The sequence below is a fragment of the Mytilus galloprovincialis genome, chromosome 4, assembly GCF_965363235.1.
Source record: "Mytilus galloprovincialis chromosome 4, xbMytGall1.hap1.1, whole genome shotgun sequence".
Classification (NCBI taxonomy): domain Eukaryota; kingdom Metazoa; phylum Mollusca; class Bivalvia; order Mytilida; family Mytilidae; genus Mytilus; species Mytilus galloprovincialis.
The window spans coordinates 32,225,767-32,249,988 of NC_134841.1; the positions used below are offsets into that span (position 1 = coordinate 32,225,767).

Below are 24,222 nucleotides of genomic sequence, written 5' to 3' on the forward strand. Positions count from 1 at the left end.
ATCATATATAATTTTTGAATTTACGACAGACGCGCGTTTCGTCTACAAAAGATTCATCAGTGACGCTCGAATCCAAAAAAGTTATAAAAAAGGGCCAAAAAAGTACGAATTTAAAGAGCATTAAGGACCAAAACTCCTTAAAGTTGTGCCAAATACAGCAATGGTAATCTTTTCTTGAGGTAGAAAGCATTAGCATTTCAAAAATTCAAAAGTTTTGTAAACAGTTAATTTATAAATATGACAATATAAATGATAATTCATATCAGCACAGAAGTGCTGACTACTTGGCTGGTGATACACCCGGGGAATTAAAACTCCACCAGCAGGACTCACCCTATGAGTCATAAAAAAAGAGTTTGTTATGTTAGTTTAATAATAAAAAGAACTGGTGTCCATGTTTTCAATCTTGATAAAATACTGGGGCTTTGTGTAAAGTTTTTTGGGTATCTCAACAATAAGAAACAAAACGCTTCAAACATTGTTCTCATTTTGATCAGCCAAAGCAGCCAATCATGTAGTGGTGTTGTGACGCATATGCTACACGGAAGTTCTCCAAAAGGAAATTATCAATTCTTCTACATTCAGGTGCGTACGCTCAACAGATTGTCAAATTGTAAACAAGCATATCACTGTCACTACAAAGCTTAAAGCCTCTTCCGAACATTTGAAGGTCCCTTCTATGTACTGGTTACATAAATTGCAAAACAAAACAACATTTAAATTCGGTTTCATCTCCGCAAATAGTATGTGTTCTACTTCTTATCTATCAGTACCGAAAGGAACATTATATGATATGAACATTACATGATAAATTGTTAAGTCAGGGATTTCGATACCTTAAATTACTTAAATCTTTTACTAGATTATTTTATAGATGTCATTTAGTTAATTTAGCTGTACCTGTAGAAAACTTATTAACAACGGTATTTTACATCATAAATTTTTCGGTAATATTGTACTAAAAGCGCGGAAAGCACTTTATGATCCGTTTAAACTTATCGAACCTTTAAACAAACGTATTAGCAAAGGTTATCTTAACAATGTTGTAATAAGATCTTTGAATATAGTTTTCATTGGCACAAATACCCATGCTATCAGCAAATCATTAAAGCTCGACTGTGCTACATTTTGCCCGAAGGGGACTAACTGTGCACCACTTATTGCGGACCTGTTTTGTATTGTTATGTGTTACAATTTATGACAAAAATCAGCAAAGACCCATCGAAACAACATCTCATAAACAAATTTAATAATACTTTTAGATATTTGGATGACATTTTGGCTCTCAATAATGACGACTTCAGTATGTATACTAAAGAAATTTATCCTGTTGAACTTACTTTAAATAAAGCTAATACTAACAATAACCACTGCCCTTTCCCCGAGCTTGATATCTATATCACTAACGGAAAGCTTAATACTAAAATTTATGATAAAAGAGATGATTTTTCATTTCCTATCGTTAATTATCCATTTTTAGATGGTGACGTTCCATTGTCACCATCTTACGGTGTTTATATGTCTCAACTTGTACGATTCGCTCGGGTATGTAACAATGTTTTAGATTTTAACGAGAGAAATTTATGTATTACTGAAAAATTATTACACCAGGGTTTTCGATATCACAAACTAGTCAAAACATTTACTAAATTTTATCATCGGTATAAGGACATCATTCGTAAATATAGCTCAACAATCAGACTTCTTATACGTTCAGGTATTTCACATCCAATTTTTTATGGAAATATTCTTTATAAAGCACAAAAATGTCAGTATTCACCTCAGAAACTAACAAAACCTTTAAATAGACTTATCAAGAAGGGATATAGTTACGATACTGTTATCAGGTCACTAAAGATTGCTTATGTTGGCGTTAATATTGATTCACTTATAGGGTCTTTGCATCGGAACTAAACACATTTATTAAAAAAGCAGTTGTTGGCATGACACGGGTTATGTTCTTCTCATATCAGTTATGATGATATGATACTAAACCCCTAACGGGAAGGATTGTGCCTGATATTCATATGATGAAATCATAATCTTTAAATCAGTTTAATTGAAGTCTGGAGCTGGCATGTCAGTTAACTGCTAGTAGTCTGTTGTTATTTGTGTATTATTGTCATTTTGTTTATTTTCTTTGGTTACATCTTCTGACATCAGACTCGGACTTCTCTTGAATTGAATTTTAAATGTGCATATTGTTATGCATTTACTTTTCTACATTGGGTAGAGGTATAGGGGAGGGTTGAGATCTCATAAACATGTTTAAACCCGCCGCAGTTTTGCGCCTATCCCAAGTCAGAAGCCTCTGGCCTTTGTTAGTCTTGTATTTTTTTAATTTTAGTTTCTTGTGTACAAATTGGGAAATTAGTATGGCGTTCATTATCACTGAACTAGTATATATTTGTTTAGGGGCCAGCTGAAGGACGCCTCCGGGTGCGGGAATGTCTCGCTATTTGAAGACCTGTTAGTGACCTTCTGCTGTTGTTTTTTCTAGGGTCGGGTTGTTGTCTCTTTGACACATTCCCCATTTCCATTCTCAATTTTACATTCCTGAAGGGGCATTACTCAAGTTAACGGTTCTGAAATGTTATAATTAGCGTGAACTTTTATAGACTCATGCTGTCGTTTGCAATGACATCAGGGAAGGATGATTCTGATATATTTCAATTTATTTTCAGACATAATCAGATAGTTTAGACTGACCTGCCTTATTGTTAACACACGATGGCTGATAACAAATCTCTGTATGGACTTATTATAGAAGGAAAAGATACCACAGGTACAATATGTAATTAAGGAAAGCCTATTGGGACACGTGGTTTCTAATTAGAATGCTGAAATTTTACCATTCATCTGCATGCTTCCTAACAAATGCAATATCATAACTATTGAACAAAAGGTTGTGTAACCAAAATATCTCTTCGTTCTGACTGAATATCTCAGACGTTGATATTTATAAAACAAAGATATATTAAGAACCTTAGTTTTAGGCCACAATTATCTGTCAGAGAAAAAAACAAGTTTAAAATATCCATTTATATTTAGTAAAAGTAACTTTTGTTGCTTGTCTTCATTTGACTTGATTTTGGCTGAATTGTTTTAGCTAAAGTTAAACTGTATGCTGCATCATCAATTTCTCGAATCGAGGGCATGAGAATTAATAAAAAAAAAAAAAGGTATACCCGCAAAAACAATCCTCTAAACTATCAAATAATTGATCCTTTACACTATTTTGACAACAAAAGAACCCAACTCTATCTATAAGCATTTGCTAACACTGCTTTAATGCAGCTATCCAATTGTTTTATGTGCTCTTTGTAGAATTATCGATGACCAATATTATTATACCTAATAGTTCTCCTTATTTCAGGATCATCATTTTTAAATACATTTATAAATCTGTAATGGCATTGATATCAAATGATTGAAAGGAACTCTTAATCAGAAACTTCAGTGCTTTGCATAAATCAGTAAATGAGACCAACTTTGTTTTAAATTGCAGTGCCTCTAAAGGATTCTAAGGTCCATGTAACAGTCCAGGGTTTTATAGCTAATGTAGAGAGTAACCTCACTTATTGTAATGACACACAAGAAGCCTTACAAACAAGCTTTATCTTCCCAATGGATGACATGTCAGCTGTTTACAAGTTTGAAGCTGATGTCAACAATAATCATATCATAGCAGAGTGTCAGGATAAACAAAAGGTAACACACACAGCAAAATGTCAGGATAAACAAATTGTTACACACAGCAGAATGTCAGGATAAACAAAAGGTAACACACAGCTGAATGTCAGGATAAAAAAGGTAACACACAGCTGAATGTCAGGGTGAACAAAAGGTAACACACAACAGAATGTCAGGATAAACAAAGGTAAACACAGCAGAATGTCGGGATAAAAAAAGGTAAACACAGCAGAATGTCAGGATAAACAAGAGGTAACACACAGCAGAATGTCAGGATAAACAAAGGTAACACACAGTGTAACGGATCACTTCAAAGACATCAAATAAGGCGATAAGTCGAGTATGCGGTCTATATAAGTATCTTTATTCTTCAAAATTACATATAATTTTGGCTTCATATACTATATCATAACAACCGATTCTCTACAATAAAATACAAATACACGTAGACATACATCGTAAGTTAAAATATAACTTAAAGCACTAAAAGCATAATACAAACAAACAATAGGAAACACTTTCTTTCACGCTTCATGAATAACTTGTTAAATTAAAAAGTTAATTGAAATAAATATTAAATTATAAATACTTTTACAATTCTTAATATTTCTTCTTTAAATAAATATTGTTCTTGAAAATGTACATAAATTATCTCTTACCGATTATGATCTCTCTATAAAAATAATGATGTGTCTCCGAATATCAAATAACTTGTAATGAATAAAAAACTAGACAACGTAACGTACGTCAAAGGCTAAACGTCATACAACTTTAAAAACGGGAAATATAACAATTTAAAGAGCGCAACGTTACATGTATGCGCAAATACCCAAAAATCGTATCTACAAGTATTATAAATAAAATAAATAAATTCAGTAATAATAAATGAAGTAACCCAACAATTTGGAATTATATTTCAAATCTAACACACAGTATAATGTCAGGATAAACAAAATGTAACACACAACAGAATGTCAGGATAAGCAAAAGGTAACGCACAACAGAATGTCAGAATAAACACAGCAGAATGTCAGGATAAACAAAAGGTAACACACAACAGAATGTCAGGATAAGCAAAAGGTAACGCACAACAGAATGTCAGAATAAACACAGCAGAATGTCAGGATAAACAAAAGGTAACACACAGCAGAATGTCAGGATAAACAAAAGGTAACACACAGAAGAATGTCAGGATAAACAAAGGTAGACCCAGAAGAATGTCAGGATAAACAAAAGGTAATCCAAAGAAGAATGTCAGGATAAACAAAAGGTAACACACAGAAGAATGTCAGGATAAACACACAGAAGAATGTCAGGATAAACAAAAGGTAACGCACAGCTGAAAGCTAGATTCAACAAAAAGTTACACACAACATAATGTAAGGATAAATTAAAGGTAACATACAACAGATGGTCAGGAAAAAACAAAAGGAAAATCACAACAGAAAGTCAGAATAAACAAAAGGTAAAACACACTGCTGAATGTCAGGATACAAAAGGTAACAAATGGAAGAATGATAGTTTAAACAAATGGTCAAACATACTATATAATTATTTTGCGCATATGAAACTATGCACATTGTCATAATTTGGAAGAGTCTTCCAGTGTAGGGATATATTAAATGGTGGTGTAAAACGCCACTTTAGAGCTATATTGTGTTTGCCAGCTTTTATTACATACATGCATTACTTTATTCTAAAAAAAAAATGCATTTAAAAGTCCATAGAATGACATGCAAAAATGTGGTGGAAGCCCGAGTGCCCTCAGATAATCATGAATAACTTGTTAAATTAAAAAGTTAATTGAAATAAATATTAAATTATAAATACTTTTCTGCAGAAATCTAGGCAATTAAGATTGGAATTGAAATAACCTGCCACATCTAGTTCTAATCTGAAGATTATCGTAGTAATTTACCGTCACTTAACGAATATCACAGTTTATATTGTATGAATGACCTTGCGACTTGGACCAATTTTGTTTGCGAGGCCTTCTAAATTGCAATACTAGTATTTATGTCCTTATATATCTTATATATATACATCCGGCAGAATAAATTAAATAGTGATGTCTGAACTTTCCATTTGAGGGATATCTGGAAGCTTTCTAATAATTTTCTGTTTCTAATTTGCAGGCTAAAGAGACTTACAATGAAGCAATATCAAGTGGCCACACAGCCATGTTGTTATCTGAAGATGATGCATCAGGTGATATATTTGAGTGCAAACTTGGCAACTTGCCAGCAGGAGAGATGGCACTATTGACCATTTCATATGTTGTAGAATTATCTGTAGAAACAGACGGGAAAGTGAGGTTTACATTACCCACAGTGCTGACTCCAAGATACTCTCCAGGTTAGTACCTTTAGAATCTCATGTACTTGTTTGTGCATTCTGTTTTTAAACACAACATTGAAAAATACAAAAATAACAATAGTTTTCAAACATATGCCTCTCTTAGAAGTAAACTTTTAATAGAACCCATTGCTCTTAATCAATAAGTGTTTGAAGGTTTTCGTAAGAGCTTTAAAATCTTATCCGGATTGTTTTGTCATTATTGCTTACTGATCAACAACTTAATCAAAATGACTAAAGGTAAAAAGACATGGGCTCTAAACTCACAACAGATATCAAAATATGCATAGTACTCTTTGGAAGTCTTTTATTAATCCCAAACATTAAAGTAGTACTTTCTTTGAAATTTCAATTATCTTTCAGAAATTTGGAAACTGACGTAATCTTTCTTCAAACATTATATTTAAATCAAATCAACGAATACGAATTTTTATTCAATAAAGGCAACAGTAGTATACCGCTGTTCAAACTCATAAATCCATGGACAAAAAACAAAATCGGGGTAACAAACTAAAACTGAGGGAAACGCATTAAATATAAGAGGAGAACAACGAAACAACACTACAATGTAACACACACAGAAACGGACCAAGCAACAGACAAAATCCCACGAGAATAACAAATATAACATCAAAACTAAATACATGAATTTGGGGTAGACAAGTACCGTTACACGTCTTATCGCAATGTGAATTTACACTCAAAAATAAGAGAAAACAAACGACGCAACGTTAAAATGTAACACACACGGAAACGAACTATAATATAACAATGGCCATATTCCTGACTTGGTACAGGACAATTTAAAAAAAAAATGGCGAGTTGAACCTGGTTTTGTGGCTTGCCAAACCTCGAACTTTGATGGCATTGTTAAATATAACATTAAAATGACAACATAATAATACAGGACTATAATACAAATAAGTAGAACTATAGGAGAAAACAAACGAAACAACAGAAACACAATGTAAAAATGTTACACACACAGAAACGAACTATGATATAACAATGGCTATTTTCCTGACTTAATGCAGGACATTTTTAAAGAAAAAAATGGTGGGTTGAACCTGGTTTTGTGGCATGCCAAACCTCCCCTTTTATAGCCATGTGAAATATAACATTAAGATGACAACTCAACACCACAGGACTACAATATAAATAAATAGGAGAATACAATTGACAAAGAAACACACGAACAACAGTCAACAAAAGGCAACAAGTTGAAAATTTTAATACGCCAGAAGTGCATTTTATCCACACAAGATCTACTAGTGATGCCCAGATACAAAAGTTTGAAAGCCGAAACAAGCACAAAGTCGAACAGCATCGAGGACCAAAAGATCAAAAAAGTTGTGCCAAAAACGGCCAGGGTTTTCTGTTAGTTACCAGAACATCCTTATCATTTAGAACAAATTATACTTTTGCAAACAGTAAATTTATAGAATTAATAAACAAAAGCTGTACATGATAGAACTGAAATATTAACTAATTACAGGAAACAACTGAAATACATTAATAACCACACATTTGCAACACAAAATGTAGACACATCCGAATATGTTTAAACTTCAACGCGAAGTGACGTCATATTTGAAATTGTAAAAAATGACAAAAAAATGATGACGCCATTTGAATTTGTAAAACAGATCATGAAAAATGAAAAATGACGTCATTTGAATTAATAAGATAGAACTAGGACTGACCCAAGATTACATTTGAACTAAATACTGATATTGCACTTAATAACAATGCCCATTTTAATATTTATTAATAGCAAACTAAGGCCGCAATTAACTATATTATAAAGCTATGTCCGGTTTGTTTTGAATCTCACTTCAAACGTAAACTATCGCACTGATTACGTTGAACAAAATGAAATGTAATAAATGAATGCGGTGATTAATATTAATCACCATAAAACATAAATATAATAGAAAAGAAGTCAACACATTTGACAAAATCCGATGAGAATCACAAATATAACATTAAACATTTAAACTAAATACATGAATTTGGGATAGACAAGTACCGTAACACGTCTTATAGTAATGCGAATTCACACTCAGCAAAACAGTCACAATCGGGAATATGTCACGTTTGGTAATTAAAAGATTAGACGACATAATGACAAACAACAATCTACCATGTGGTAAAAATGTCCTTAGCTAGTTTGGTCAAAGATACATTGTATGGATCCACCAATTTGTGATGGTGTCTATAAAATTTACGAAGTGTCAATTTTAATCTGTCCTCCTCATAACTTTGTTGGAGCAGTTTCTGCGTAAGGAGAACACTCCTGTATATGAAGTCCGTATAGTGTAAACAAGCACGAGAATAACGTATCAATTGTGATATGTAAACACCATACGAAGGGGCAGAGGGTATGTTACTGCTGAGAAATGGGAAATTGATAATTGGGAAGTTGAAATCGTCCCGTTTATCATAGATTTTCGTGTGAAGTCGTCCATCTACGTCAATATTGAGGAAAAGATCAAGGTATGAAGCAGTCCTTCTAGTATCAGTAATATCCTTAATTTCAAGTTCACTGGGATATATGAGATGTAGGTATTGGCTGAAATATGGGTTATTCAATGATAGAACATCATCAATATATCGGAAAGTAAAATTAAAGAATTTCGCAAGGTGCTTTTTCTTTTTGTCTTTTAGAATATACACGCATGATTTTCCTTAAGACTGGTGGTTGAATAATCCACTGACCTTCAAAAAGTGCTGCCAATGTTACTTAAAGCAGAAATTGCACAAACATTTAGAAAATTCTGAAACATCCAACGATGGTACAAAACATTAATTAGATTATTCATGTATTATTGTCTTTAAGCTTTATTGTTGATGGTCCTATCAAACATAGCTGTAAAAAATAAAACACTTAAGTAAACAATTTAAAAAAAAAAGAAAAAAAAGTGAAGATTCTGTTAATACCAGCTCTTGCTTTACAACATAATTGCCCATTAAGAATGATCATGATGGCGTTAACAAATGTTAAATGAAGCAATGATTGTTACTGAAATAAAATTTCATAGAAAATATCCAAAAAAAAATCACGAGAAGAAGCAACGTTTTATGTAATAACATTTATGATCCTCTTAATCAGTAATAGTCGTTGATTCTGTCTATCTTCAACATGGCCTTTGTCATAAGAAAATTGAGGAAACCAAACGAAGTCAAAAGTAATTCTCAAATTTTATCATTTTTTAAAATGCATAGCACAATTTATAAAAATCCATCAGATGAGGATCATCAGATTAGAATTGATAATTGCTTCCCGACTACAGGGGATTAAAAAATGACCAATAAATGCTTTTTAAAGATTGTATAATTCTTTTTATTATCTGTATTACAGATGTTACACACTATGGAGACACTGGAAATGAGTCCAGTCTTGGTCAAGTGGACATAAGAACTCCATGTAAAGTTACTTTTAGTGCTGCTGTGTCTGGTTGTTACAATATCAAATCTGTAAGCAGCCCAAAGGACAAACTTAACGTCAAGGTCAATGGAGATAATTTATCTGCATTGGTTGGTATTCTTTTGTCATTTATTTTTTATGAAACAAAGGAGTAGGTCCGGTAAGGACCGATTTTGGCCTCAAATTTTAAGTTTATCTTACGAATGATTTTAAACACTTAAGTGTCTATTTCAATTGATTCGATTAGTTTCTGTGAAAGATTTTAACTGATTTAGTCATTAAAACACTCCGATTCAAGCTCAAATATGAGAAATCTATCAAATATGCCAAAAAACGTCACTTTTTAGATGGTTTTTGTCAAAAATGAAAGTGGCCGCATCCGTGTTCATCCTCAACCTTTATATATAGTATGTATTATCACCAAATACAACTTACATTTCAATATTATGAATGAACACGAATGCGGCCACTTTCATTTAAGACGGAAACCGTCTAAAATTTAACTAAAATGCTAAAAAAGATTTCAGTAATTTAGCATGACTTAATGATGCTAGTACCCGATATATGTGCATTGTTTTGCCAAAAACAGCCCATATTTATGTAGCAAAAGCATCCTACTTTCCAATAAATATCTTAAAGATTACATTTTCACAATTTTGTAAAACTGCTATATTTTGGGGCCAAAAAGAGGTTTTACTGAACCTACTCCTTTGAAAAATATTAGAAGAAAATCTATATAGGTCTTCAAATCCAAATTATAAAATTGAATGTTTTGAGTTATTTTAAAGATTGAAAGAAGAAAAAGAACAATAAAAATATAGCAAATAGTACGATTTAAGTTGGTACATTACACCACAGGGAGATAACTACTGTTAACGGAATATGACGTTTGATTAATTGACCAAAATATAGTTTGTCAAATTGTTTTATATTCAGTGAAATATTTCCGAGAAAGTGTGTGGTTCAAGTTTTTTTGAAATTTTTGAAAAAGTGTCGAAGTAAGTATCTAATAAAAATTAAACGAGCCAAATTAAGTTAAGTCGATGTTTTTGGTACCTCCTTTTTATATCTGAATTATTATCACATATGATAGTATAAACATATTACATAGGCAGCAAGATACTAATAAATGTGGTTATATGTGTGCTTTGTTTTCATGCTTTTTACTTTTTTTATAGTTAATAGTATATCTAAGAGAAAAATCGAAAGTAAGAAGGTATTTGTTTGTTAGACAGATGTTGATGTGTTGTAGCTATTTTAAAACAATACATTTTTATATTATTTATCTTTTAGATTGGTTTGGCAGAGGAGTTCAAGTTTGATCATGATTTAAGTTTTGATATAATCTATGATAATATTAATGAACCAGAAATCATTTTAGAAGTAGGAATTAAAGAAAAAGGTAAGTATACATACTTTTACCTTGGAAGTTTTTATCTTTTTACAACTTTAATGGTGAACAGGATGGAATATATTTACAAAGATCTTTAAAATAGTGATGACCTGTTGTATTACATATTATGGAAATAAACACATGTTATTTCAAGTAAAGTCATTTTTTATGGTAGCTTTTTTTAAAAGAAAACAAAGGTTATGATTACAATATCATACTTGCTAACTGTTAATCATTTGGTACTGGAAATTATTTTTATTTACACGTACATGTTCTATGTTGAACTTCATAACATCAATATGCATATTTTACACATTTAACCCTTAAAGATTCACCTTTTACCAACACAACCTAATTGTTTTCAAAGATGGTTTGCTGAAGGAAGATTTATTAATGTTGAGTTTTTATCCTGATCTAAAACAAGGTGACAAAACTGGTGACAGCAAGAGGGAATTTATCTTTGTAATCGATAGATCAGGTACGTTCATCAGATAGAAAAATATAGAGTGTAATAGATAATAATGTCATCATTTTTATACAAGATACACTACAACATCAATATATAGGAATATACATACATAACTTCTATAAATATCAGCACATAAATGTTAAATCAACAATTTAAAGTAAGCAAACCTTGTTTCCTTCGCCGGGATTCGAACTCTTTGGGATAAACGAAAAAAAAACCTCCTGCGCTTTGTCAAGCACTCTAGACCACTTTTACTGAACTTATAATTCAGCTGTCGGTGGCAAACGGTTACCTTTCCTCGTCTGTTCAATATAGAGTTGCAACATAATACATGATATATTAAGAATGATGATGGATTGATTGCCGATTAGCTGAATCTTTATCGTAAATGAACGTATTTTTGTCTCTTGTGGACAGTTGTCTCATTGGCAATCATACCACATCTTCTTACATGTATGATACAGTCAAAGAAATAATTGTTTAGATAATTACGTCAATACAAGTGAGAACTCTAGGAGAGAACCTTCCATTGGATCACTAGTGAAGGTGACACAGGACTGAGTGAAAACACATTTTATATGCATTACTACTCTAAATACCAGCACAACAATGTTGAATCTGCAAATTGGAATAAATGCTAATTTTTGTTCTTCGCTCATCGGGATTATGTGTTTACAGTTTGTTTCTTAAAATGATAAGGTCAGGATTGGTTAGTTACAAACAATCTGAAAAAGTATTGTGTTTTCAACACGTCAAATTATGATATTTTTTATACATGCTTCTTTATCAAACTTTTGGTCATTTCCAATATGACAAAGAACGAAATGACGGAAACATATTTTCCGAATTCCATTTTTAACAGCTACATATATTGTTAATGCATAGACTATATACAAGTCCTATTTCTAGTTCAGTTTGTGGGATCCCCTTTTTCCAATTCGTGGGTCCACATCTGCTACTTGAAGTTAATGTTATGGGTACATTATGCTACTGTTATAGATATTGATTGTAAGTTATTTAGTTCTTATGTAAATAATTTAAGTACAGAGTCAAGAATATTAGAAAACATGATTTCATGTAAAAAGATATATTATTTATCATTTTGATAGGTAGTATGAGAAATGATAGAATAAAGAAGGCCAAGGAAACTTTACTACTGATGTTCAAGAGTTTACCTGTCGGATGTCTGTTCAATGTTGTATCGTTCGGTAGTGATTTCAGCACTTTGTTTGAACAGTGAGTTATTAGTCCTCTACCGACGAAGGAGGCTTTAGGTTTGCACTCCATCCGTCTGTCTATTTGTCTGTCCGTCAGTCCGGTAAATCAGTTCTCTACACTTTTTTTCTTCGTTCTTGAAAATATTGATTTGATATTTTGTATATAGTTTTATCATGACAAGTTATACATCAAGTTCGACTTTTGTTCCGGTTTGATGATTTCGTTCAGAGTTATGGTCCATATTTAATATAAGAGCAGTATGTTTAACCGTTTTTCTTAACAAAGGGAGATAACTCTTTTTTTAAAAGATTTTAAGACATTCTTTGGTAAATTGTTTGAAGAATTTAATGGTAGGTTTTTTGCTTATTTTGTATAGACTTATTTAGTGAATGCTATATATATACATAACAAAAAAGATTATGAAATGAGATCCTTCAATAAGATAATTATCTATTTTCATTAAGGTAGATATTTCATTACATTAATTTGTGTAGATGAAAGATGTTGATATTCTATAGATAAGTTACAAACCTATATTAGTTTGTGACAAATGAAAGAAAAAATATTTGGAACTATTAATCATATTTGATTATAATTTGACAATAAATATACATTGTATTACATCTTATCTAGTTTTCGAGAACTATTAATCATATATAATGTTAGAGTGTTTTTCCCACTTTTTTCATCATGCTTGATTGAAAATTAGTATATAGTTTTATCATGACAAATTACAGATCAAGGTCGAGTTTTCGTTTCGGTCTAATAATTTTGTGCAGAGTTATGGTCCTTGGTCTTGAAAATGCACTCATACAATCATTTTTCCACATTGATTTTAGTCGTGGTTGAAGATATGGACTTGATAATTTCTTTTTGTTTACACCATTACAAGTTATAGAACAAGTTAGCATTTTGTTCCAGTTTTTACCCGTTAGAGGACTATGTATTGCCATGCAATACTCTCAAAATGCTTGTTTATGCTTGTTTATATTACATATCACATGGAGGGCCATTTTGATAAATCTTTGCAATGTTTTTGTGGTTTTTTTTTCTAAAAACTATTAAAATATAAAAAAGTTAAATCACACAAATACTAAACTCCTAGGAAAATTCAAAACGGAAAATCTCTAATAAAATGGCAAAATCAAAAGCTCTACAACATAAAAGACTTCTAACGAATGGACAAATCTGATATACTCCGGACCTGGTAGAGGCATTTTCTTATGTAGTAAATTTTTGATTAAACCTGTTTTATCGCCACCTCTCACTTGTATGACAGTTGCATAAAATTGATTTATTGAAAAAAAATTAAATACTGAATGTATGTCCAATTCCTTTGCTTTTTCATATAACGTACAGACCTCTTTCTTCAAAATTCAGTGTCATTTAGAGATCATATAATATATCTCTTTAAAAAAAGTTGTTTTCATAATTGTGAATAATGATTGAAAACAGAAAAGGTTTTACATGTATTGTCTTATATCAGAACTTAATTCATTCCTTTTTTAGCAATTATAATCTAAATTATGTTAAGTACAGAAAACATTGACATCAACCGTATAGAACACTACATATGTGTGACATTGGCGATTTTTAAATGGAGAACATATAATTGGCATATAAAACGTGACCAATTACGTGAGATGCCTGCATACCGATAAGTTATCAGAAGATGTGGTACGATTGCCAATGAGACATCTACCTACTAGAGTTTACCTTAATATGGATGAGCAACAACCTTCCTCTCATATTTATTTCATTATTCGGATTTTTAATACGTGTTTTTATCTGTTCCTTTATTCGAAAGGAGTGAAGAGTACAGTGAGAAAACTTTGGATCAAGCTCTGTCTCTCCAAGCACAGATGGAGGCAAATATGGGCGGAACAGATATTTTACGACCACTTAAACAGATTTACAGTAAAAACTGTAAAAAGGGATATCCTAGACAGGTAAACAGGGATGTTGGATGTGTACTGATTTGTAATTGAGTCTTAGGAGCATGAATTTTTTATTCGGTGTTATTGGCTTTTAACTAGTTGTTAGTATCTGCGAGTTCTCTCGTGTCTGTTCTTATTGCCTTTTTGTTGTTTTGATGTACAGGTACCTGAAGACGTCAAATCTGTGTTTTTGTTATATGCATTTTTTTCTTTGTATCAATCTGATGAGTTATGCCCTTTTCAACTAATTTTTCATAGTTTGTTCTTATGTTGTGCTGTTACACCACTGTCCCAGGTTAGTGGGAAAGTTGGGATCCCGCTAACATGTGTAACCCGACCCCATTCGGTATGTATGTGCCTGTCTCATGTCAGGATCCTGAAATTCAATGGTTGTGTTACATATTTGTGTTTCATTTTTTTGATACATTAATAAGGCGGTTATTTGTTTTTTTTTATCTTTCCACTTTTCTCTTAAAAGACCTATTGATTTTGTTCCGTTATTTAGTTTTTTAGTTTGTATTTTCTTCTTCCGCCTGTGTTTAGGGGTTGAGTTAGATGTCGCTTGGATTTTTTTACTTATGATATTGAACAGTTATTGCGGCTTTAAAACTGACACTGTTCAACCGAAGAGTTATCTCCTCGCCCACTAATTTTCTTGTGTGCGGATCTCCTTCGAAACCGTCAAAGTTTACAACAAAGTTATTTTACCAATTTGCTTGTTATATCCTCATGATCTAAACAATATTATTGACCGAGCGGTTTGGAGGCGCCATATGAGAGCTACTTCCCTTTTTATATTTTAAATAAGAAAAATGTAAAATTAAATTCACAAAAAAATACTGAACTTCGAAAAAAAGTCGAAAAGAAAAGTTCCTAATTAAATGGCAAAATCAAAAGCTCAAACACATCAAACGAATGGATAACAACTGTTATATTCCTGACTTGGTAATTGTAAACCATAAGACATATGATCTTTTGAATTGAGGTCATTGTTCCCCAAAAAGAAAATGGTGTCAAGGACAAAGGTCAAGACCAGATTCTGTTACAAAGTTTCTGTGTGTCATATATCCATTGTCATTGACCTCATTTTCTCGGTTCAGTGACTTTCTGAAAAAAATATAGTGTTACCATCAATACTGGAATAACTATATTTGGGATATATTGGATCCTTGCAAGGTCTATAGATCCATATGACAAATTCACCTTACCTCATCCTCATTTTATTTATCAGTAATCAAGGTTAAAGTTAAGTGATTAAGTTAAATTTTTTTATATTACAGTGGTCGGTCAACTATATATGGTGTATAAAATGATTGTAAGGGGATCATGACAGTCTAGGATGTATCATCTGATCTTGATCTAATTAAATGATTCATTGGTCAATGTTAAATTTTTGTGTTTTGGTCAGTATTTCAAATACTTTAAACAAAAGGTCAACTATATTTAGGGTATGAAATTATCGTAAGGTGTACATGTCTGTCTGACAGGATTTATATGACCTTGACCTCATTGTCATGGTTCTTTTAAATTTCAAATTTGTGTGATATCTTAGTTAAAACTTTAACTTTAAGACTTTCAACATAAAATCAATGGTCGGTAAAGCATGGAAGACATTGTAGCGTGTGCTCTATTGTCTACAATTTATATGATGAATGGGGTGTAACATGCATGGTAAATGCATACCTCCTTCTATAAGTCTTAACTGTACTTTATGATGAGCAAATGAACTGTTGTACCTAGTACTGGTAATAGGAAAACAGATACAATGGGAGGCCGTTAAAAACTATAAGTACGAAAAACCCACCATGACTAAAACAAAAGTCAAAATATAACTTAAGACTGAGCAACACATCTTTAAAGACATCAAAGACCAAATAAGAACAAGATGCTGTGGAAGGACAAGCAGGTAATATAACTGTTAGATGCACAATGATTTATTACGTGATTACGTCAGCGTTAACCAAACAAAATCTTCAGCCCAGACGGATTACAGGTTAGACATCTTTGTTTGTACCAATTGAGAAACCAGAGATTCTTATAATATTATTTTTCCAGATATTCCTACTGACCGATGGAGGTGTAAGAAACACAGATGAGGTCATAAAACTGGCAAAGAAGAATAATGGAAACACAAGGTTAGTTAGGCCATACAAAGTAAATTCTTTAGTTGTTTTCCTTCAAATTATTGTTGAAGAGTCATGAAAGGTTTTATTATCTCTACACTATCAATAATGGCGCACATAATGCTTACTCCCAACCTATTATTCGGGGAAAATGCTAAGATATAAGTTTCCAGTCTATTTTGCAGCTGATAACTGTAAAAAAGAAAGTAATTTTTCAGCATTAACAATCTAAACTAGTTATATTATCCCTGAAATGTACAATTGGAATGAGTGTCGTAACATCATCCACGACTCACTCAGTATTTGTTCCTCTAAATGCATAAAACGAGAAATCAGTAGATTCTTTTTTTAATTCGGTAATGCACATAGTTGATATACGTATTCAACATTTTAAAGATAATTTTACTCCTCACAACAACCATAATAGCCCAATTTCTTGTATCAAACATAAGTTAAAAGAACTCAGAAAGGGATATGCATCTGTCCCGGCTGATAAGGCTGCTTACAATATCATTATTGTTTGACGTAAATGTTTCAATGAGGTTCTACAAAAGGAAACAATGAATTCAACAACATTCCAGCTGACTCCATTTTCGGAAAAATGACATCTGTTACAAACAAAAACTTTAAACGACCTCTTTTCAATCAAAAACAAATGTAATGAAAGTTTCAACTATGTACTGGCTTCCGAAGCTGCCAAAAACTCCTTACAAATATAAATTTATCTCGTCTTAAAGCTATTGTTCCACTACTAAACTATCTATTCTTCTTACTAGTACTCTTGGAACAATCAAAAACCTAGTAATAAATTGTTCAAATAAGACCTTTAAAAATAATGGAATAAATTACTTTTGAAGTGTCAAAAATTCGTTGGAAGTAGTACTTGATAAATTGTATGCTTAAATTGGTGATTTCGAATCTGTCCAAGTTTTACTTTTTCTACCCTACATACCACTTTGCCTTATAATCTTATTAATAAAAAAAATCTCACACCTGGTTAAATGGGCATTTAAAGAGGCCGAATGCGAATATATATGTTCAAACTCTTTTATGTCACATTTACGTAACAACAAATAAAAGAACTATGTCAATTGGAGCTACTTTAATGCTATAACGGCCCTTGACTTTTTACTAGATATCTTTTTTGTTTGCTATGGAGATTCCGTATATAGTCAGGTTATCGAAATTCCAATGGGGACTTACTGTGCACCACTTATTGCGGACCTCTTTTTATATTGTTATGAGTTACAATTTATGACTGAAATCAGGAAAGACCCATCGAAACATCATCTGATACAAAAATTTAATAACACTTTTAGATATTTAGATGATATATTGGCTCTCAATAATGACGACTTCAGAATTTGTATATATTTGCAATAATATGTTTTCTTATTTTGCACATGCTCCTTTGATTGAAGCACATTATTCCCGTGTTTTATGAAAATTGATAAAAGGCTATGTATTGCTATTTTTTAAATTTTCTTTGGTTGTGTTTTTAAATGCACATATAACCCAACCCCTCCCCTTTTTACGAATTTGTATGATGACACGCATCGTACATTTGACACTAAAAATGTAAGGAAGTATGGCAAAAACGAAGGACACAATTAATATAGTAATAAAGCTGAAGTACTCAACATACTAATTATATACGTTATATGTCTTGTAATAAATTCTTTTCTCACACAAGACACCCAACATTAAAAAAAACCGCACTGGTCAAAATAGTGAGATGAATCATAAATGGAGTGGAGTCAATGAAGCAAAAACAGATTGAGTAATCTGTATCCCATTAAAATCTTGTTGAAAACAGACACTCAAAGAAACAAAACAATTACACCTTCACCAGTTTAACCCGTCATACACTAATGGGAAGCTGATGTCATATCAACCTTTATAAACTTCCGTTGAGGGGAAGTACTATGACATACGGTTGTTTGTTTGTCGTCAAATCACATACGATTTAACCAATTTTATGAAACTTTTCGGAATTGAATTTTGCATTGACATAAGCTTCCTTTTGATTTTAATAAATTTCAGATATAACGTTTCACAGTTATATAATTTATTCATAACAAATATTATGACTCAAAAATGCTTTGCACAGTTTTCATGAAACTTTAGTGACTGTGTCCATCTATTGAAATAAGCTCACTTTAGTTTGTCATTAAAATTCTGATATGAGACTAAAGAGTAATAGATCTTTATTTTTGAAAAAGCGACGGATGTAGCATGTGCTCATGACACAGCTTTTTATTGTCTGATATTTGTAGAAGTATTTCCGTTGTAGAGTTTTCACATTTGGTATTGGTGACGGAGCTTCTACCAGTCTAATAAAGAATATTGCTAAAGCAAGTTATGGAAAAGCGATTTTCATTAAGGATAAAGATAACATGCAAGCAAAGGTATGATAAGATGCGACAAAACAGTTTCAAGAATGAAACTTGTATGGAATCAAAAAAGAAATAGGATTTAAAAAATTGTGCTATAAGAAATCCAAAGATAGTTTGAATGTTAAGACACATTTGCAAATATGAACACAATCTGAACTATGTTATCTAAACAACAGTTCTGTATAAAATTATATACGCCCGTCTTCGTACGTTTTTTATGGTATATCGTTGTCCGTAATTCTTCTTTCCGGCCTTCCGTCTGTCCTCCCTTTCGTCGGTCCGTCCGTCATCAACATTTCGCACAAAAACCAAAATAAGTCTAAACAAATTGGAATGTAGTTTTGGTGAATTATCCATATCTGTAGATCTCTTTTAATTTTATAAATTTTAGATTTTAAGTTTCCGAGTTATGGGATGTTATTCATAAAAAGGGGGGTATGCAAGTTTGCAGACAATAATACAGTAGTGCTTTTAGACTGTTTTCATTTAACTTTAGTGAATGTTAATATCTATTTGACTTGAGTTCCGTTTTGATTTTTTTAATGTTAAATTTTACGTTCCCCTGTATTTTGGGTTTTATCACTGGCACTTGTTTTTTGTCAGTGGGGAAGGGGGGTTTGCTATTCACACTTGTACGAAAAATCACAAGGTAGAAACCGAATATTTTCTGTGATTTCGGTTCAACCAATATTTTCGAACATTCCATTGTATTTCTCACAAATACACATACATCAGTATTCCTGTAATTGATTTATCTTTACAATAAATATACAATAATAGGTCAATGTCAGAAAAATATAAACTGTTTTGTATGAGGCTGTGAAACTGGGGAAGGGCGAGGTTCTACTGAGCCCTTTCCCAGTTTTGCATCGAGTACAAACAAAGTTTATAATTTATGACATTGTTTTTATACTGCAACTCAAACTAATACATTGGCAGCTTTTTAAATCATAACACAAATGTCAAACTTATTATCATCCCTTAATAGACCCCTGATTGTGGAGAAAGTTTTCCATGATGAAATTGACATTATGCAAAATATAACTATGTTACTATATTTAGGTAAAATAAAATAAACCCAACTAATTGCAGTAAAAACATGTTTCAAGTACCTTTAGAATATCCCTCTAACGGAATAACACAGTTGTGAGTTTTATTCATTAAAAAAAGGATCATGTCCAAGTTTTCAGGCAATAACTCAAAAGTGCTTTTAGCAGTTTTCATGAAACTTCATTGATTTTTTAATATCTATTTAAATAACTTCCATTTAAAAAAAAAATCTGATATGACATGAACCCGGCTTAGATTTTTTTCACATAATTTGTTTGTTGAAGTAAGCCGTGATCATGGAGTAAATATGTTAGACAGAACGTGTACTCTTTGTAAACTGGATACCACTAAAGTTGAATTCCATTTTGTTTTAAATGTGACTCTATAGAGACTTAAGTTTATTAAACCTTATGTTATAGACGTCCAACGTCGTTCAAATTGGTTCAACTTCTCAGCACTGAAAATGTCAAATATTTGCGTAATTTGTGTAAATTCTTATTTAATGCACTTAATCATAGGACTGAACTGTCAGTGGACAATTCTTGATATTTTTTTCCTTCTATGATGTTTTGTGTCATGTTGTGTTTGTATTTGTTTTGTATTGCACTGATAAGCATAATGAGCTTAAAGTTATTAAGAATAGTTAGCGAAATTTATTCTTTGAAAATCTGACGAGCGTACCATGCGCTCATGGCGCAACTATTTATTTATAAGGTTGTCACAAGCAATTGGTGTATACGATCATAATACTGTTAATGCAATTAAATGATTTTTCAGGTGATCACAGCAATGAAAGGATCGTTAGACAATTGTTTGTCAGAAGTCAGTCTGCATTGGGATATTCCTAAATGTTTTACAATTACAGATATCCCTAAAGAGCCTCCTGTCGTCTTCCACGGAGATAAACTTGTCCTGTTTGCCTTGATAAAATCTTCTGATGCCAAAGTATTAATTTCATTTATAATTTATTTCAAGAAGAAGAAACACAACAAAATACAATGTATCTACTGCTTCTGTGTTCCATGAATCTGGTTAAGGGTTATATTGACCACACTGTTTTTATACATGTACTTTGTTATTTTCACTTGTTTCATCAAATAATCTGCCATATTTTGAATAAACAGAAAAAAGTACAGAATAACCAAAAACTGCCTCAGTTTCATTTTTGCTTTACATTCATCATTGCATAGGACACGTTTTCTCACTTTATTTTAATTATAGTGCATATGGAATCTTGTTTTCACTATACTTTCTATGGTTAAGTTTGAATTTATGAAAAGGTATAAAATATCGTTTTTCAGCTTTAAGACAACATTTAAAAAAATGAATTGCTTGTCTTACCAAAAAAAAAAACGGTTAAAACTAGATTTCTGGTAAACATCTATTAGAAGACGTGAACCCAAGAGTAGAACAACACCTCAATAGATAAAGCATACATGTTTGTTTTGAATTGGGTTAGGCAGATGCAGAATGTGGTGGGTTAAAGCAGTTTTTTTGGCGCCAAAACTTTCCCTAACCGGGAACAGTGATGTAATAGTATGTTTGTATATGTATATGGTTTGATTCAATTCTTTTTACCCTTTATCATAATTTTAAATGTATACATATTTTCTCTGAGTTCCACAGCTTTAATTTGTATGTTTAACAACTTGTGACAGGATGCTATATTTGATGAATGATCTTTGATCAGAAAATTAAGGGGTTAAATTCCGATACTATAAATTTACCTTTTTGATTCAAAGTCTTCTGGCAAGAAAATTTTAAAGTCTGGTTTGATCTGCACAAGGAAAATAACATTTGACTGAAATTTCAACCAGGATATTGATTTTGTGATACATGTACAGAACATACTTTTTAGCGTGGTATATCTGGTAAATTCAAATTGAAAGGAAGATTTGGAGAAAAGAATGTGAGTCTAAAAGTGAAAATAGACATCCCAAGTTCTTCTCACAATGATTTACCATTACATCGTGTAGCAGCTAAATACCAGATCAAAGACTTGGAAAAGATGACGATTGTAAGTAAGATAGGAATGTTGCAAATTTGTATAATCGTTTCCTGTATGAGTTCATACTCCCTCTATACAATGAAAAATCGATTTCAAGTTCATTTGAAATTTTGTTCATGTTCATTTGATATTCTTATCATAATATCCATTTATATGTATTATCTGTGTGTTTCTTTTACACCAAGCTACTAATCCGTCACCTCCTTACTTACTAAATTACTTATTCATAAATGGATGACTATTTTCCAATATGTCTGAAAAGTGAAATTAAAATGAAAATATGTTTATGCTCTCTGCTAGGCGAAGAGGGCAATAAATTGGTTGAGGCAGACTGAAGTTAGAGAACGGAAACCAATTTTTATCAATCCGTAAGTAAGTCCGTCAAAAAATTGGTTTTCGTTCTCAAACTTCAGTCTGCCTCAATTAACTTATACAATACTTTTTACCAAACAAACATACCAAGTTTGATTTGGGTGGCATAACTGTTACAGTTCTTTTATTATGTCCTTTTATAACACGTGATATGCAAGTTGGGTCATCATCTGTGACCAATAGACACATTCTCATTTTTTTAAATGTAATAAAATCAGTATGAGCCATTTAACTGAACACAGGAACTCAATCACATTATTTGGTTAATTGTGAAATTCTATTGTATGTTCCAGCAAGTTATCAAAGGGATGGGGTCAACAAAGACAAGATTGTATTGGTAAGCCAAGCAGCCAACATTATCTCAAAATACACAGCATTTGTAGGTGTTGACAAAGATACCAAAGTTCCTGTCTCAGTACTGGAAGAACCACCATCACATAAAAATGTAAGCAGTTGATATTTTATATCTTCCCAGATGGTAACTTGAGTATCCGCTTTATTGGAATAAAACTGATGTAGATGAATAGGGATGGAGGAAAAATATTATGCTTCAATGGTCAATAGGTAAAGGACACCAAACATTCATTCGTTCAATTCTTTCCCGATTTGTTTTTCATCAGAAATGTGTTGGACAAGTTCGAAAATCAGTCCCGAGCAATTATTTTATAAAGAGTTATGTCCCTTGGAAACATTAATTATATGGAACATTGCATTGTTAGCCCTCTCATTTGTTCAATTCTTGTCAGATTTTTATAAAACTTATATCATAGGTTTATATCAGCAATCCCTTTCACGAGTTTGAATACAAGTGCCGATCTATTATTTTTTAAAGAGTTATGCCCGTTGGAAACATTAAGTATACCAACAATTGCATTGTTAGCGCTTCATAAGTTCAATTCATTCCATAATTTTGTAAATCTTATATTATAGGGATATATCAGTATTGTCTTTGACACTTTCGTAATTAGGTTCTGATCTAAAATATTTAACCAATTATGTCCTTAAATTATGAAGAAAGTAAGTGCACAATTTTTCAATTCTAATAATGTATACCCTGTAAAAAGAAACAATTGGTATATATTTGATTTAAAAAAAGGTTGTTTACCAAGTATTTGCCCGATTTTAAAATTATTTGAAGTTTTTAATAAACATGTCATATAATGTATAAATGAATGTTAGCAGAGACTCCCAAAATCATCTTTTATTAAATTCAATTTCTTTGGCCAAGATAACCAAACTATCTACAGTGTGACATAAACATATTGTTTTCATGTTTAATGTCAGTTTTTGTTGACAGAATATTTCATCAAAATCGCAGGCGTTCGTGACCAATTTTGGTTGATGGACACAGAGAATTGGTATAAATGATTCAGCATTCATAGTTTTCATTGAGCATTTTTTTGGATGGTATAAAAATCGTGTGTTTTTCCTCACACCTCAAGACTTGTTAATTATGCTGTTTAGAAATACCTGTGCAAACTGATTAAACCGAAATCATGACAACCAGAGACCAACAATTTCTTGAGAATTGTCATGGTTTCCATGAGTTGTCTTGGCTCTTGTAAAGTTAAAAATAATCATAAAAAATTCTAGCAAGAGAAAAACACATCAGTTGAAAGACATAAATGTTATTATCACATTGGTTGTAATTGATAACTGTGATTTCCATACGAAATAAACTGGAATATTTTACTATTCCGACTTCATACAACAATAGGTGGAGTCAAAACGTTGAGGATGACGTTGCATCAAAGAAAGTGCCTTACATTTTTACTTTAATT

The 24,222-nt window shown here is 31.8% G+C and overlaps 1 protein-coding gene across 1 annotated transcript; it reads left to right on the plus strand.

The window, feature by feature from the left end:
- The first annotated feature begins 2,645 nt into the window (after positions 1-2,645).
- LOC143070918 (von Willebrand factor A domain-containing protein 5A-like) lies at positions 2,646-20,842 on the plus strand. Its single transcript, XM_076245016.1, has 10 exons — positions 2,646-2,785; positions 3,509-3,711; positions 5,829-6,048; positions 9,410-9,585; positions 10,769-10,877; positions 11,236-11,346; positions 12,447-12,573; positions 14,363-14,504; positions 16,548-16,627; positions 20,839-20,842. The coding sequence occupies exons 1-10, from the start codon at positions 2,731-2,733 to the stop codon at positions 20,840-20,842; spliced, it is 1,227 nt and encodes a 408-aa protein (XP_076101131.1). The 5' UTR covers positions 2,646-2,730.
- Positions 20,843-24,222: the final 3,380 nt, after the last annotated feature.